Genomic DNA, 16,462 nt, shown 5'->3' on the forward strand with positions numbered 1-16,462 from the left:
AATAAACAAAGGAGTAGGCTACTCAAATAGCATTCTGTAAATACTACTTGGAAAGGAAGTACTTTCCCAGTCTCCTCTCATATTCCCACTCAGCCCAAATGGCCTGTCTGCTTCCTTTAAGTGACATGACTTATAGGTATCATAAACTCAGGTCCCACCGCTGCTGGGTCTAAAAAAGAAGACAGTTGCAGGCAATAAAATGCTGATGGGAGCTTGCTCTCCCTCAGGCTGCGTCTGTGTGTGAGAGATGGGTGGTCTAATACACAAACGAGGATGGATCAAGATGCACGTTTGCCCCTCTTTAGAATGCCAGGATCCAGACAGCAACTCCTTTTCCACCAAGGAAATACGTTTTTATTAAAATGAAGCAAAGACTCTCTAGCTTGTGGTTGATTTTCTCTGCCTACCTTCTTATCTCTGTTATTAGTTCTAAAATGTATATAATAATTACAACATGGAAAAACTTTGTAATGTTTTCCAGGGCGAGGTTTCCTTACTTATCGGCAAGAAAATGCCATGGAGGGGGAACACCTTTTTAATGGATCTTTGGCTGAGACTTGGCACATGGTTGTTCTATGGGAGGAAATGTGAAATGGGGATATTATTCTGCCTCACCATGCTAAGAGGAGGATTCAAACTGCTCAGGAGCATGAATTTTGATGATGGAATTAAAAAAAAAATCAGTTTTCTCTTCAGTATGCACTCTTTCTCCTCATCCATTCCACTGGACCCTCATCCAGTCTTCACATCCAGCTGCCTTCCCTTCTATCTTTCCTAACTACAATCAGTGGCTCCCCAGTTCCTGCTGTCCCTCTCATTTCCCTCAACAGCCCCTTTCCTTTTCCTCCCGCGACTGGCCCATCCAGCTCTCTCCTCCCTCCCTCCGCAGTCCCTGAGGAGATCAAAGAGTGACAGTGAGGCTGCCTCCGGGAGACACGTTTCCAGCTCCCCCTCCCGGCTGGGCTGAGTTGTGGGCTGCGAGACCGGAGGCTGGGCCGGGGCGTCTTGGCTTCGGGGGGGGAGGGGGGGCGGATTAGGAAAGCGGTGTCTGCAGCAGGACTGCATCCAAGAGAAAAGTAAAATCCCTTTGTCCTAGTTAGCGTGGTGTCCCCTCAAGTTTGGGACTTGGCCGCACATTCTTGAGAGCCATTGTTCGCCCTGAAGTTCTTAGGTCAGGAGCAGCGCCGGCGGGAGCGGAGCGGACACTGGGAGCGCGTCCCTGGTACCGAACTGACCCTAGCGTCGGCGGAGAGAGAAGTCGCCCTCCGGGAGGGGGGCTCCAGCGCCTAGGGTGGGGGGCAGCCGCTGGCCAATCAGGAGGCGAGGCCGCGCCGGGCTTCCCCTCCGCGCTCGCGAGCGAGCGGCGCACAGTGGAGAGTTGGGAGCCTGAGTGGCCGGCCGCGGCGGAGAGCGGCGGCGAGGGCGGCGGGACTCGGCGCGGCGCCGCAGGGCTCGGAGCGGCCCCCGGGGCATGGGCCGGGCGCGCTGCCCGCTCTCCGCGACACGCCGCGCGCGCCCGCGGGCACCTAGCCGGCCCGGAGGAAGCTGCGTCCAGACAAAAGCTGCCGCATCTCCGCCCGCTCAGCCCCTGCAGGGCTGCGGGGTTGGTGCCCGTCCCCCTCGGATTGTCGCCTCCAAACTTTTGCTAGTTCAGAGAGCTTTCGAGAGCCTAATGAGTTGCTCTGAGAGGAAGCCCCCCGCGTGTTGTTAAGGAGGGCTAAGCACCGTGCTAAGGCGACCAGGAGGAAAAAAAAAAAGGGGGAAGACAAGACAATGATTTCCTGGGACATTGTCCACACCGTATTCCTGTTTGCTCTTCTTTATTCTTCCCTAGCTCAAGATGCAAGCCCCCGGTCAGAGACAGGGGCTGCGGAAATTCCCGAGGGGGCCTCCACCTTGGCTTTTGTGTTTGATGTGACTGGTTCCATGTATGATGATTTAGTTCAGGTGATCGAAGGGGCTTCCAAAATCCTGGAGACGTCTTTGAAAAGACCTAAGAGACCACTTTTCAACTTCGCTTTGGTGCCTTTCCATGATCCAGGTAAGGGAAATATTTATTCTTTGTGTTTGTTATTTCTCATGATTCCCTTATGTCTTATGCTCCGAAATTATTTCAGTGTTAGGAAGTTTCCAAACCTGTTTTTTTTTTTTTTTTTTTTTTTCTTTTAATGTGTAGCCGAAAACCATTGTAACAAAGACTTGCTCTTTGGCATCTGGCTTGGCTCCCCGGCTCCTCCTCAGGTCTTGTAGGTGCTTGGGCAGTGACCCCCAAACCTGGAAATGTGGAATTGCAGTAAAAAACCAGACCCCAGAGTCCTGAGCAAGGACGTGGAAACTGGAGTTCATTGACTTTTTAATTTCAGAGCTAAAGAATGCTTAATTATGAAGGCAGATTTGGACCTGGGTATCCAGCAGCGCTGCTCTGAGAGCTCCCATCCCGGTCGAGAGCACTCAGGACAACTCTCACATGAGAGGGGGAGGAAAAAACCTGTTGTGTGAGACGCAAGGAAGCTTGTAATTACTGGTGGAACCGAAGGGATGAAAATAAGAGAGAGGCCATTCATTTCTTAACTGAATCTATTCATCTTTGCCCCCAAGTCATCATTACTTCGGTTCTCAGATGGGTAGAAACATTCTGTCCACGTCTCATCCAATAGAAATGCATGTAATTTGGTTGTCGGTGCTCTTTTAAAGGTAGTTGAAGCAAATTAACTGTACTTTTCCCCCCAAAGCCATGGCTTTCAGCTGCTCTGAGGTAATATGATCCTATTTACTTTTTTCAGTTGCTATTTCAAGTGGCACCTTTCTGTGAGGCTCAGAGGAGCCCTCCATGTCATTGCCAAGGGCAGCATTGCCGGGGGGGCGGGGGGGCGCCCTGGGGCTCGCTGTCTGACAGCCACCTGAGTTTCATTAGCACAAGTCCCTGCCCGGTTGAAGAAATACAGCAGTGGTTTCTTAAAAGTCCTCCCCCACTGTTCTCCCACATTTTTCCTGCTTTGAAAGTCTCTCTCTTCACTTAGAAGACCTTGCTTGACACAACCTCTTCACAATGGGAGCTTGATATTGAGAACCTCAAATTCTTTCCTTGTGCATTTTGACAAACATATGAGTTCACATTATTGCTAGGTCTTAAATGTGGCAGGTTCCAGCTTTCTAAAAAAAAAAAAAAAAAAAGCATGGGGAGAAATTTAGAGGGAAAAGGAACTTTCTGGGATTGTTTTGTTGTTGTTGTTCTTCAAATGATGAAAATAAGAACCTAACATACTTTTCTGGGGCATATAGAAGAGTAGGGTAGGTATTTCTACATTGATTAAGCACGAAATGGTTTGCATATTTGAATAAAGAATTAAATGGTCCTTTACTGTTTTTACTGTCTTAGTAAGACACCTCATGTGTTATGTTTTGATTTATTAAATGTCAAGATGCCAGTTGTGATGCGGTTCAAGACTTTCGCTGTTTTGGAATAGCTTAAATATGTTTTTTCTATGGGGCTATAGCTGAAGTTGGCTAAAAAATAAAGTAAAAATTGTTTTCTCTAATTAACATCACAGTTTACTCCAAAAGACTCTTACAAAATGATGTTGGTGCAAACAACACAAAAATCACCTCCAGTCATAAGTGGAAACTGGATCACCATGATATTTTGATGTGATATGAAAAATCATTGGAATAAATTGTATTGTGGTGTGCCACTTTCCAGTTGTTACCAAATGGGAAGTATGCTGTAGTTGACTTTCCTGTGGTACTTGGCATGCTATAGCTTTTAGAAGTAATATGAGAAAATGATTAAATTGGTCCCATAAAATTAATTGCATGTATAATTCCGCAAAATTAGCTTTATTGTGATTCAAAGTACAGAGAAGTGGCCAAGTGTTTATGTTGTCTAAGACTATTTAAACTATTTTTGAAGATAAAGAGGGAGATAGAAATTAAAACATACTAATAACCTTTAATTTAGTTTGCTAATTCACTTTACTGGATTATGATATTATCTTTGTGTGACATTTGCGTGTTTGTGTGTGTATGGTGTGTGTAATCATTTAAGAGTTTTTGATTCTCTTGTTCTTTTGATTGGTGATCAGCCTGGAATGGCAGAAAGAGCCTTGAATGGGGATTGGCTGTTTTACTAAGTGACGTTAGAAAAGTCAATTTAGGGCGCCTGGGTGGCTCAGTCGTTAAGCGTCTGCCTTCGGCTCAGGTCATGATCCCAGGGTCCTGGGACCGAGCCCCACATCGGGCTCCCTGCTCGGCGGGAAGCCTGCTCCTCCCTCTCCCACTCCCCTTGCTTGTGTTCCCTCTCTCACTGTGTCTCTCTCTGTCAAATAAATAAATAAAATCTTTAAAAAAAAAAAATAGAAAAGTCAATTTACTTGTTTCCTTGACTATAAAATGAGAGAATCGGATATGAGCAGCTCTAAGTTCACTTCTTTTTTTTTTTTTTTTTTAAAGATTTTATTTATTTATTTGACAGAGAGAGACACAGTGAGAGAGGGAACACAAGCAAGGGGAGTGGGAGAGGGAGGAGCAGGCTTCCCGCAGAGGAGAGAGCCCGATATGGGACTCGATCCCAGGACCCTGGGACCATGACCTGAGCCGAAGGCAGACGCTTAACAACTGAGCCACCCAGGCGCCCCTAAGTTCACTTCTGACTATGACATTTTATGGCTGTCTGTTTTACTTGTGGTTGTTTTTCATAGCTCCTAACACATATCCTTACCGTTGGGTGCTACAACTGACGAGAGAAATAATGGGTGGACTTTAATACAATAATTATAACCTTGACTACTTACAGCTTTTCAAAGCTGGGTAAGATCCGAGGTATACTCTAAGGCATTTGACAAAAATCTTTAGGCCTTTGTACACGATTGCTTTGGGCTTCTGCATTACGGTTTGGCTCAAGGTGTGTGTGTGTGGGTACAGGTAAAAATTAAAATACATAGAAAACACAGGCATACGTGAGGCAGAAGTGAAACAGTTTAACAAGGAAGTGATAAAAGTCATTCAGAAAATGTGCATGTAAAGAAGCCGGTGTCAGGAGGACCCAGAACACACCCATGGTAGGAGGAAGTACCAGAGAGGACGAGGATCATGAAAAGTCAAGCCAACCTTTTGATGCTGACTGTGGTTAAGATGGGTTTTTCACTTCCGTAATAACATTTAGTGTATTAATTTTTAACAGCTTCACTGAGATATAATTCCCTTATTATATAATCATTCATTTAAAATGTGTAATTCAGTGGTTTTTAGTTTATTCACAGGTACATGCAACCATCACCACGGTCTGGAACATCCTCATCACCTCCAAGAGAAACCCTGTGCCTTTTACTTATCAGTCCCTTAGCTCCCTATCATCACCCTCCCAGTGCTAAGCAAGCACTAATTTACTTTCTGTCTGTAGATTTTCCTGTTCCGGCCTTGCATCTGAATGCAGTCATATAATATGTGGTCTTTTTTGACTGGCTTCTTTCACTTAAACATAATGTTTTCAAGATTCATTCATGTTATAGCATGTGTCAGGATTTTATTCCTTTTAATGGCTAAATGATATTCTATTGTGTGGGTATACCACATTTTGCTTATCTATTAATCCATAATGGCTACTTAGGGTTTTGGCTATTATGAATAGTGCTTCTATCAACATTTATGTACTAGTTTCTGTGTGGATATATGTGATGTTGTAATTTATTAATAAATATATATTTGGTCTTCATTCCCATTTCTTGCATAGAGCTCCTAAAACCCTTGTAATATCCTAAGTGATGAGAGCCATAAAATTGCCTTTTGTTATGTTAATAGAGTAACTTTTTAGATCCCACCTAAGGATAGAGGCTGGTTGCCAGGAGATTCAACCATGTGATTAGAGGGTTGGAATTTTCAGTCCCACCCCAGACTTCTGGGGAGGAGTGAGGGGTGGAGGTTGAATCACTTGCCAGTGGCCAGTGATTTAATCAGTCATGACTATGTAATGAAGCCTCCATAAAAACCCAGTAGGACAGGGTTTGTATTGCTTTGGGGCCATTCACATGAGATTTGGGGAGAATGGCACTCTCAAAGAAGACATGGAAGCTTCACACCCCTTTCCGCATACCTTTCCTCATGCATCTTCTCCATCTGGTTGTTTCTGAGTTATATCCTTTTATAAAAAACTGATAATCTAGAGAGTCAGTGGGTTCCCTGAGTTTTTTGAGCCACTCTAGCAAATTCATCAAATTAAGAAGGGGGTCGTGGGAGCCTCTGATTTATAGCCAGTTGGTTGGAGGTACAGGTAACAATCTGGACTTGTAGCTGGCCTGGGGGTGGGGTGGGCAGTCTTGTAGAACTGAACCATTACCCTGTGGAATCTGGTGGTGTCTGAGAATAGCTTGTTGTGATGTGAGGAAACCTCCCCATCCCCACATTGACATTGAGTGCTCACAATACAGAAGAACGTATGTTTTCATTTCTATTGGGTACGTACCTAGGAGTGGAATTCCTGGATCATAGTAACTCTATGTTGAATTGTTTGAGGAACTGCCAGACTGTTTTCCAGAGCATTTATACCATGTTCCATTCCCACCAGCAGTGTGTGAGGGTTCTGATTCCTTCACATCTCATCACCACTAGTTTATTATTGAACTTGTTGATTCTTACATTTTAATTTTTGCTGTGCTTTTTACGACACTCAAAATTTGTTTCTTTCTTAGCACACAACTTTCTGAGGAGGGCTGATGGTTTTCCTCTAATAACAGCTCCTTTTATCATCAGTCTTCCAATTCTCTCTGTAAGACAGGTACTAGAGACAGAAGAAAGAGAATGGGGCAGTGTGGATAAATGAGTCTCTTCATGTAAAGAAAAATTCTCTTTCATTATGTCTCTGGTTTTTCCCCAGGGTATCTTTTATCTGTCTTCATTCATTCATTCATTCATTCATTCATTCATTCATTCACTCACTCACCTATTATGTCTCAGTCTCATCGCTTCAGACACTGGGCATACAGTTGTCTGAATAAAACAGACAAATGCTTCTGCTCTCATAGAGCTTATATTCTACTGGCAGAGGCCACCGGCAATGAGGAAAATAATTAAAATATATATGATATGTTTGTTGGTGGTAATTGGTCTGGAGAAAATAAAAAGCAGAAAAAGAGCATGAGGAGTTTGAAGTGAGTTGAGTGTGTTGATATTTAAAATGTGGTGGTCAGAGAAGCTCCCCATTGAAGAGGTCACATTTGAACAAAGACTTGAAGGAGACGAGGGAGGAAGCAATGAGGATATCTGAGGAAAGACTTTTGCAGGTAGAGGAACAATAAATGAAGTGTTCTGAACATGGCAAGAGCATCCTGACATGTTCAAGGAACCACGAAAAGACCAGTGTATCCAGAGCACAGTGGGGGATAGGGAGAAGTTAGGAGGTGAGATGAGAAACATGGTGGGGCACACCATGAAAGGGCTCATAAGCCACTGTGACTTTGGCTTTTCTCTAAGTGAGATGCAGAGCCATTTTAGAGTTTTGAACAGAGTAGTGACAGGATGTGACTTATGCATACATGTAAATCATTCTACTGTTTGAAAATAAAGGAGAGCAAGGGCAGAAACAGGGAAGATAGGAGACTATCATTCAGGCACAAGAGGATGGTATATCGTGGGTGAATTTGGTAGCTGTGGAAGTTTGGGGAGAGAGTTGGATTCTGTATATATTTTGAAGATTAAACCATAAAGATTTAATGATGTGTGAGGAAAAAGAAGACAAGGCTGATGCTAAGGATTTGTCTTGATTAAATGGAAGCATAGCATAGCCATTTACTGAGATGGAGAAGAATGAGCAAGAAGCAGGTTTGAGAAAATGTTTGGGAGGATGAGGCTTTAATTTTTGGATATGGTTAAGTTTGAGATGTTTTTTGGTACCCAAGTGGAGATATTAAGAAGGCAGTTGGACATATGAAATTAAGGTTCAAGAGAAGAGGTCTGGGTCAGAGATATAAATTTGGGATCCAAAGGTATACATATAGATATTCAGGGCCGTGAGTCTAGATGAGCCACTGAGGGACTGATTACTTGAAGAATAGTAAAGGTCTGAGGACCCAGCCCTGGGACAGCAATTGTTAGCAGTCAGAGAGATGAGGATGAACCAGCAAAGTAGCCTAAGAAATTGAAGTCAGGGAGGGAAAAGAAGAGTACATTATCCTAAAAGTCAAGAGAGGAAAGTATTTTCAGGAAGAAGCACTAATTGGTTAATTAAGAGGAGGCTAGAGAATTGGCTAGTCAATTTAGCAATATGGGAGTCATTGGTGACTCAACAACCATAGTGAAGTGTAGTGATGGGAGTGAAAGGCTGTTTGGAGAGAATTCAGAAGAGAATGGGAGAAAAATAATTGGAAATCTTTGGAATTATATTGTTTCCAACTACTGGAATGGTTACTTTGTTCATGAAGCGAAAATTGAAATTAGTTTTGATAAATGATTCAACCAGTATTTTACAAAGTGCAAATTCAACGTATTAGAAAGAACATCCAATTTGGAACTGAAGATTTGTGTTATTTTCCTTATTCTGTCATTTGAGCAAATCATTCAACCTCGACAGACTTCTGTTTCTCTATTTATAAAATTAGTGCCTTGGTAGGTTATTAAAGTTTGTGATTTTTAATGACTGTAATATGGTGAAAGATAAGTGACTGCAAAGGAATTCAGAGTAGCAAGGACTTGATTCATTGGGAGAAATATCAGCTTACTTTCTCTGTACTTAAAGAGTTTCATTGTAATAAAACCTGTGAGCCCTCAGTGACTTTGTATGTTTCTTTCTGCAAGACCTACAAGGTGTTAAGAAAGCACTCTAGGACTTTTATGAAAAGATTCTCTTAGAATATTTTTCTGAGCAATAACAAAATCACTGGAAGCCATAATGAATAGAAAGATTTTTACAAAGAAAATATTGCACATTTAGACTTTGAAAACAAATTTATATGAACTAAACTTCAAATTGAAATATTTTGAGTTCCAGTATGTAGAGGAAAAAGAACTACAAAGCTATTAGTCTCCTTTTGCTTCTAGCATATTCTACAGGAAGAAGGATTTTCATGAGGAAAAGGATTGGTCTTTAAAGTCCAAGAGAAATCCAACCAAAGGCAATGAACTAACATTTAAGAGTGAGAGATTTTGTTTGGACAATGATAACTCTCTTTCCTAGGATGATAGAATATTTTAACCCGAGAGAGTACAACTATGTCACTGGATGTTTTCTGAGGGTATCTAGAGGTGTTTTTCTATGTACAATGAAAACTTTCTCCCAAAATATTAGGACCAAATTTTGATAAATCAAATATGTTAAATGTGTTAGGGATGTTTCTATTTAACCAAATCCTCCTGACTCCCACAGAATGGTGGGGTTTTTGTTTTCGTTTTTGTTGTTGCTGTTAAGTTGAAGAGCACCCTTCTGATTGATTGTTGGTAAGTCAGAATTTGGTTTTGCTTATGGTTTGTCTCTGGTCAAGCAAACAGTACCCATTCTCAGTGGTCTTTATAATTCTGCTTACCTACCTTTTTCTTTGACTAGACATTAATCTCCTTGGGCAGGGACTGCCCCACTTATCTCACAGGCCTGGAACACAGTAGACACATAAAAAAATGTTTCATGAGTGATGAATGAATGAATGAATGAATGAATGCTGGAAACAAGAACCAGTGATTTCTCTGGGCATTTTAATCTTTGCCTTTCATTTCTGTGACTTTACTTTCTATTTTTTAAAGATTTTATTTATTTATGGAGATTCCTCAAAAAGTTAAAAATAGAGCTACCCTATGACCCAGCAATTGCACTACTAGGTATTTATCCAAAGGACATAAACATAGTGATTCAAAGGGGCATATGCACCCCAGTGTTTATAGCAGCAATGTCCACAGTTGCCAAAGTACAGAAAGAACCCAGATGCCCATTGACAGATGAATGGATAAAGAAGATAAGAAGATGTGGTGTGTGTGTGTATATACACACATTTTATGTATATAAATAATGGAATATTACTCAGCCATCAAAAAGAATGAGAGCTTGCTATTTGCAATGAAGTGGATGGAACTAGAGGGTATTATGCTAAACGAAATAAGTCCGTCAGAGAAAGACAAATATATGATTTCACTTATATGTGGAATTTAAGAAACAAAACAGATAAACATAGGGGAAGGGAAGGAAAAATAAAATAAGATGTAATCAGAGAGGGCGACAAACCATGAGACTCAACTATGGGAAACAAATTGAGGGTTGCTGGAGGGGAGGTGGGTGGGGGGATGGGGTAACTGGATGATGGGCATTAAGGAGGGCACTTGATGAAATGAGCACTGGGTGTTATATGCAACTGGTGAATCACTAAAATCTACCTCTGAAAATAATAAAACACTATATGTTATTAAAGTGATTTTAAATTAAAAAAAGATTTTATTTATTTATTTGACACAGAGAGAGAGAGTGCATGAGCAGGGGGTGGGGCAGAAAGAGAGGGAGAAGCAGAATCCCTGCTGAGAAGGGAGCCTGATGTGGGGCTTGATTCTAGGACCCTGGGATCATGACCTGAGCCGAAGGCAGACGCTTAACCAACTGAGCCACCCAGGCACCCCATGCAACTTTTCTTTTTAAATCATAACAATCAGAAGAACAAAAATAAACAACATAATGATTTACTAATTCAGCCTTTTTGGTGATACATACGTCCCATCTAACAATGAGTATGATTTGGAGGTATCATTGTGATCCAGGTAGTGCCTGAGTCTTTGGGTAGTCATTGAATGTTTGTATAGCAGGTGAATTTGGGGAAGGGTGGATTTCTATGCAGTCTGGAATGGCTCAGCTGAATTACCTTCTATTTTTTACTAAACTGGCTGCAAAAGTGTCACAACAAATAAATTAATTTCTAAGGATCACTGTAAATAAAAGATTCACATTATAGGTAGTTCTCAGAAGTCTACAGGGATTTTCACTCAACCTTGGTTTTATTTTTTCTGATAAATCTCCATGAGGATTCCCATCTCTATGGAGAATAGGAAAAATTTAAAACTGGACTTATGTCAAATGTAAGGTGAAATCATATCAACTTTCCCTACTTGAGTGATACTACAGTTAAATAAGACAGTATATATGAAAATCCCTTAAAAGTGGTATAGAATCAGTGGTGTTGCTCTTACTGAATGACTCACATTTGTCAATAAAGATTGAATGGGTGCTGCAGAGGAGCCAATTATTAAGAAAAATAGTAGAATATTTATACAATAAGACTAAAAAATTAAATAGAAAAATATCCCCTTGATAATGTGGCTATTAACCTCTGGGCAAAGGGCAATTCAAACAAGTTCAAATGTAGTACTATTCTAATAACATTCACTGCTTGAGAAGCATGAGCTCTTTGCTGCACTGGTCCCTTGAGCCCTTGACCACTGCTTTATAATTGGGAAACCAGCAAGAGAATTTAAAAATCCAAAGATAAGGCATCATATTCATTGATTCATTCATTTATTCACTTACTCATCGGTCAATAATAGACTTCTTACTATTTGTCAAGTACTGTGGTAGGTACTTTTGATCCAAAAATAATGAGGCATAACTTAGAAGAAGTTAATAGTCTCTGGGGAGAAGAGCAAGAGTAATAGCAATATTATATACTACAATACATTTTATAGTGGAAAGAAACACAGGGGGCTGTGTGAGCCCAGAGCAGTGCCCCTGATTCAGAATTCAAAAGGTGATGGACCCTAAAGTGTTTCTGGAAGTATAGCCTGAGCTAAAACCTGAACATAGTGCATGAGTAAAAGTAGTTTAATCAAAATATTAAGGAGTTTGGATTTCATCCTGAAAGCCATCAGGAGCTTGGAAGGATTATAAGTGAGGAGTGACATAATTGGGTTTTCATTTTAGATCTCTGTCTCTTGGATGGATTGGAGCAAGGCATCCTGAGAGCTGAGAGCTGAGAGCTGAAATCTGAGGCAATCACAGTAATTCAGGGGGGAAATATTGAGGTGACTTGGATTAAGGAAGAAGGTTATAGATTTCTGAGCTATTAGCAAAGTCCAACGGACTGGACTTGGCCCTTAGAATATGTGAAAAAGGGAAATATGAATTCCTGCTTAGGTTAAAATATGAAATTGGCAACAATTGAAGAGAAAATGTATGTAAAGTTAACTTTAAGAGATACCATTACTCTCAGGCCAGTAGTCTTGATAATAAGCTCCTTATACATTAAGTTGACTAAAATAAAGTATCAACCAAAAGTATGGGGGGGTCAACAATGAAAATGAGAGTCACAGAAACAGCTAAGTCATTGTACAACCAAGTTCTTTATTTTAATTGAGGTATAATTGACATGTAACATATTGAATTCAGGTGTACAACATAATGATTTGTTATTTGTGTATATTGTGAAATGATCACCACAATAAATCTAGTGAACATCTGTCACCATACATAGTTATAAAAATTTGTTTTCTTGTGATGAGTACTTTTAAGATTTACTTCTCAGCAACTTTTAAATATGCAATACAGTGTTGACTCTAGTCACCATGCTGTACACTATATTCTCATGATTGACTTATTTTATTACTGGAAGTTTGTACTTTTTGACCCCTTCACCCATTTGACACCCTCCGCAACCCCCATTTGGCAACCACCAATTTGTTTTCTATATCTATGAGCTTGGTTTTGTTTTCCACATATAAGTGAGATCATACAGTATTTGTCTTTCTTTGTCTGACCAATTTCACTTAACATCATACCCTCTAGGTCTAACCATGTTGTCGCAACTGGCAGGATTTCCTTCTTTCTTATGGCTGAATAATGTTTCATTGTATATATACCACATTATCTACTCATCCATTGATGGATATTTAGGTTGTTTACATATCTTGATTATTACAAATAATGCTGCAATGAACATGGGTGTCCATGTATCTTTTTGAAGTAGTGTTTTTGTTTTCTTCAGATAGATACCCTTGTGGTATTGCCGAATATTATGGTTGCTCTATTTTTAATTTTTTGAGGAACCTCCATACTGTTTTCCTTAGGGGCTGCACCGATTTACATTCCTATCAACAGTGCACAAGGGTTCCCTTTTCTCCACATCTTTGCCAACATTTGATATTTCTTGTCTTTTTGATAATAGCCATTCTAACAGGTGTGAGATGATATCTCATGTGGTTTTGGTTTGCCTTTTCCTGATTACTATGATGTTGAGCATATTTTCATATACCTGTTGGTCATCTGTATGTCTTCTTTGGAAAGATGTCTATTCAGATCCTCTGCCCAGCTTTTAATTGGATTGTTTGGGTTTTTTGCCAAGTTCTATCTAGGGTTCAGGATGTTAGTTCATTCTACACTTAAATAACCAGTCCACCCATCAGTAACATTCTAACTGTGGCAATAGACTGTTTATCTTTATAAATATGTAATGATGTCATTACATATTTGGATCATACTATTAACTCTCCTTGTTTTGATTGCATGCTCACTGAACAGCCTCCTGTTAATTTAACCTAATGCACTTTCCTTATGGGGAGAGAATGCTCTGGTCAGACTTGCACATACATCAGATTCTCTAGATAGTTGTATTCTTCGCTGGTAACTCATATTTTGGCATACCAGTTTTATGCATCAGTTTTTATTGTTTAAAATATTCTGACAGTGTCAAGTTCAAGTTTTTGAGTTTGTAAGTCTGAGGAGCCAGACCTTGGTTGGTAGTGAATTTAACAAAGTAAATGTCTCCCTGTGTGGGTCTGTTTGGGTGGCCTGTCTGTCTCCAGGTATCATTCCTCAAGCATCTCCAAGTGTCAGTATTAGTATGAATAGTGCCAAGTAGCTGTTCTGTCCACTTGAAACTTATATAGATGACAGCTGAAGCCATTGGAATAAATGAGATCATCCAAGGAGAGTATGTACACTGAGAAAAGAAAGAAGACAGGGTAGAACAATGGAGAACACAAACATTTAAAAGACAGAAGAAGGCAAGTTCATAAAGGATTCTGGAAAAGAGAGTCCAGGAAAATAGGAAGAGAAACTTGAGTGGACAGCATTTGGAAATCTAAGAGGTAATTAGTTTTAAGCAGGAGAGGTTGCTAATTCTGTCCATTTATAAGGTTACAGAAAATAAAGGCTAAACTGACAGGCTGAAGTGGACAGTTCATTGGGGTTATGGAGCCATGAGGCTGAAATGGGTAAGAAAATGGTGCTAGCAAATGCAGTCTATTTCGTGAAAACTAACATTGTGGTTAAAAGCATGGGCTGTGGAATCTGATGCTTGGCTCCATCAATTACTTGTTGTATGATTTTAACTTCTTGGTGCTTCAGTTTCAGTAACTAGGAATTGTGAGAATGTGAGGATTGAAATAATAGATGTCTCAAACTTAGCACAACCCTTTGCACACAGTAAATTCTCAGTAAACATTAGTTATTGGGGCTTAGCTTTGAAAAATAACTTTTTTTTTTTTTTTTAGAGGGGAGAAAGGAGAAAATGCTTAAGTACTGCTGGAAAAGAGTCAATAGAGTAGAAGAGATGGAAAATGTCAGAGAGAACAGGTAACTTATGAAACCAGGACTTTGAGGAAGCAAGAGGAGATGGGATTCAAAGTAGTGGGATTGGTTGTTGGTAGGAGAAGACCTTCAGTTCTTTAGTGTGATAGAAGAGAAACAGATCACAGACAGGCATGGTCATGGATGCGCTGGTAGGTACGGATGCAGGATCTTAGGTCACTTCTTGTCCGATGGACTCTTCACTCAAAGAAATAGAACAGATAGTCATTTGATGAGAGGAGGGAAATGGCAGAGGATAAATAAAGGATTTTAGAAGAATAATGGAATTTTGGAGGTAGAAGGTGACTATAGGGACATATAGATTGTTTCTCAGGATGAGTTGTGGTTCAGAAGATGAATTTATAATGCTTGTACACTGCCTAGCTATGTGATTTCTTTAGCAGCTCTCAGCAGTTTGGGCATAACTGCTGAGGTTGACCACTGGTTGATCCAGGACTGGGATTTTGTTGAGCAGATGTCACTAAAGAAATAGGATATGGTTGAGAAGGATATTGATAAGAGAAAGACTGAAGTGACAGAGCATAGAGTCAGATCTGGATATATTGGACTGACAAAAGTTGAGATTATGCTGTGAAGGACAATATGACAAGGAAGCTGAGGTCATTGCTAAGAATAGCCAGAGTGATTGATCATAGCTTGCATAGCAAAGGAAGTTTGACTAGAATGAAGACTGTGGGACTGAGATCAAAGAACTTGAGTCTGCAGAGTTGAAGGTGGTTGTTAAAGTAACCCAGATAATAATAGCGCTTAAAATGGTGAGGATGATAGTAAGTCAGGCATCAAATTTTTGTTTAATAAGAATTATTGAGTAGTCTCCAGGTTAGAGGAGGGTTAGAGGGTGTCATAGGTGGTATGCACCCCAAAATGGCAGGTGTTTTCTCTGAAAGTAGAGAAATAATGGATTGGGAATGGGTCTGCACCCATCTCCTGTCCCTGGTGTATCTGAGGTTTCGGAGAATGAGCAGACCCCGCTAGGGAGGACTGTCGGGGAGGTGGTGCCATCCAAAGACAACTCTGTTTCAGCTAAAGTGGGAGGTAGATGGAGAGCTGTGTGGGAAGATGAGTTGGGAGGTTATGGGATTTGTGAAGGCATAGGATAGTGAATGAATGGGTCAAGAGAGGAAACAGAGTAAGTGAGAAGAATTGTTTGCATTTGGGGCAGAAACCACAGACAATTGTGACATAAAGCAGGGTGGATACGCTAGTTGCAAAGTCTAACCAAGGCTTGTATATAAATTTAAGATACCAGGTCAGGGCCTGGGAGAGTCGGAGCCTAATGAAGTTAGCTGTTGGCAACTCTGAGGGCAGTGTGGCTGGTAGGGACTCCTGATGAAACATCTCATCTCACACGTCTTATTGACACAGGCATAGTAGCATAACTTTTATTTCTTTTTTTTTATTATGAAAAGATTTTATTTATTTATTTAATTGACACAGAGAGAGATAGCGTGAGAGGGAACACAAGCAGGGGGAATGGGAGAGGGAGAAGCAGGCTTCCGGCGGAGCAGGGAGCCCGATGCAGGGTTTGATCCCAGGACCCCGGGATCATGACCTGAGCTGAAAGCAGACGCTTAACCAACTGAGCCACCCAGGCGCCCCATAACTTTTATTTCTAATAAGAACAGCCACCATTTTATTTTTTTGAGTCATGACTATGGACCAGACACCGAACTAGATACATTGCATGCTTTATCTCATTTAAGGCTCACAAAAACTCTTGAGTGATAGATGTTATCTTTATTTTACATATGAGACAACTGAGGCTTATGTGATATGAACTCTCACAAATGTACAAAATCTCCTGAAAAAGAATAGCTTTCGATAAATTATTTTTTTGCCACCTTCTTTTATTTTGAGAAATGTATGAGATTGAGGGAGTTTGCCCAAGAAAGCGTGGCAAAGGGACACTGTGTTAGTCTGCTA

The 16,462-nt window shown here is 40.6% G+C and overlaps 1 protein-coding gene across 2 annotated transcripts in view; it reads left to right on the forward strand.

Annotated features, from left to right (window-relative positions):
* Nucleotides 1-1,279: 1,279 nt before the first annotated feature.
* HMCN1 (hemicentin 1) overlaps nt 1,280-16,462 on the forward strand; it is a 482,205-nt gene continuing 467,022 nt past the window's right edge. Inside the window, exon 1 of one of the 2 annotated variants that reach the window (XM_064594231.1) lies at nt 1,280-2,041. In XM_064594231.1, the coding sequence (XP_064450301.1) occupies nt 1,774-2,041 (268 nt within the window). In that variant the 5' untranslated portion in view covers nt 1,280-1,773. The remainder of the gene's footprint in view (nt 2,042-16,462) is intronic. The other variant, XM_064594232.1, reaches the window with a different exon arrangement.

This window comes from Mirounga angustirostris, unplaced genomic scaffold (genome assembly GCF_029215605.1).
Source record: "Mirounga angustirostris isolate CCGP_5_RB_7025 unplaced genomic scaffold, mMirAng1.0.hap1 SCAF_6, whole genome shotgun sequence".
NCBI lineage: Eukaryota > Metazoa > Chordata > Mammalia > Carnivora > Phocidae > Mirounga > Mirounga angustirostris.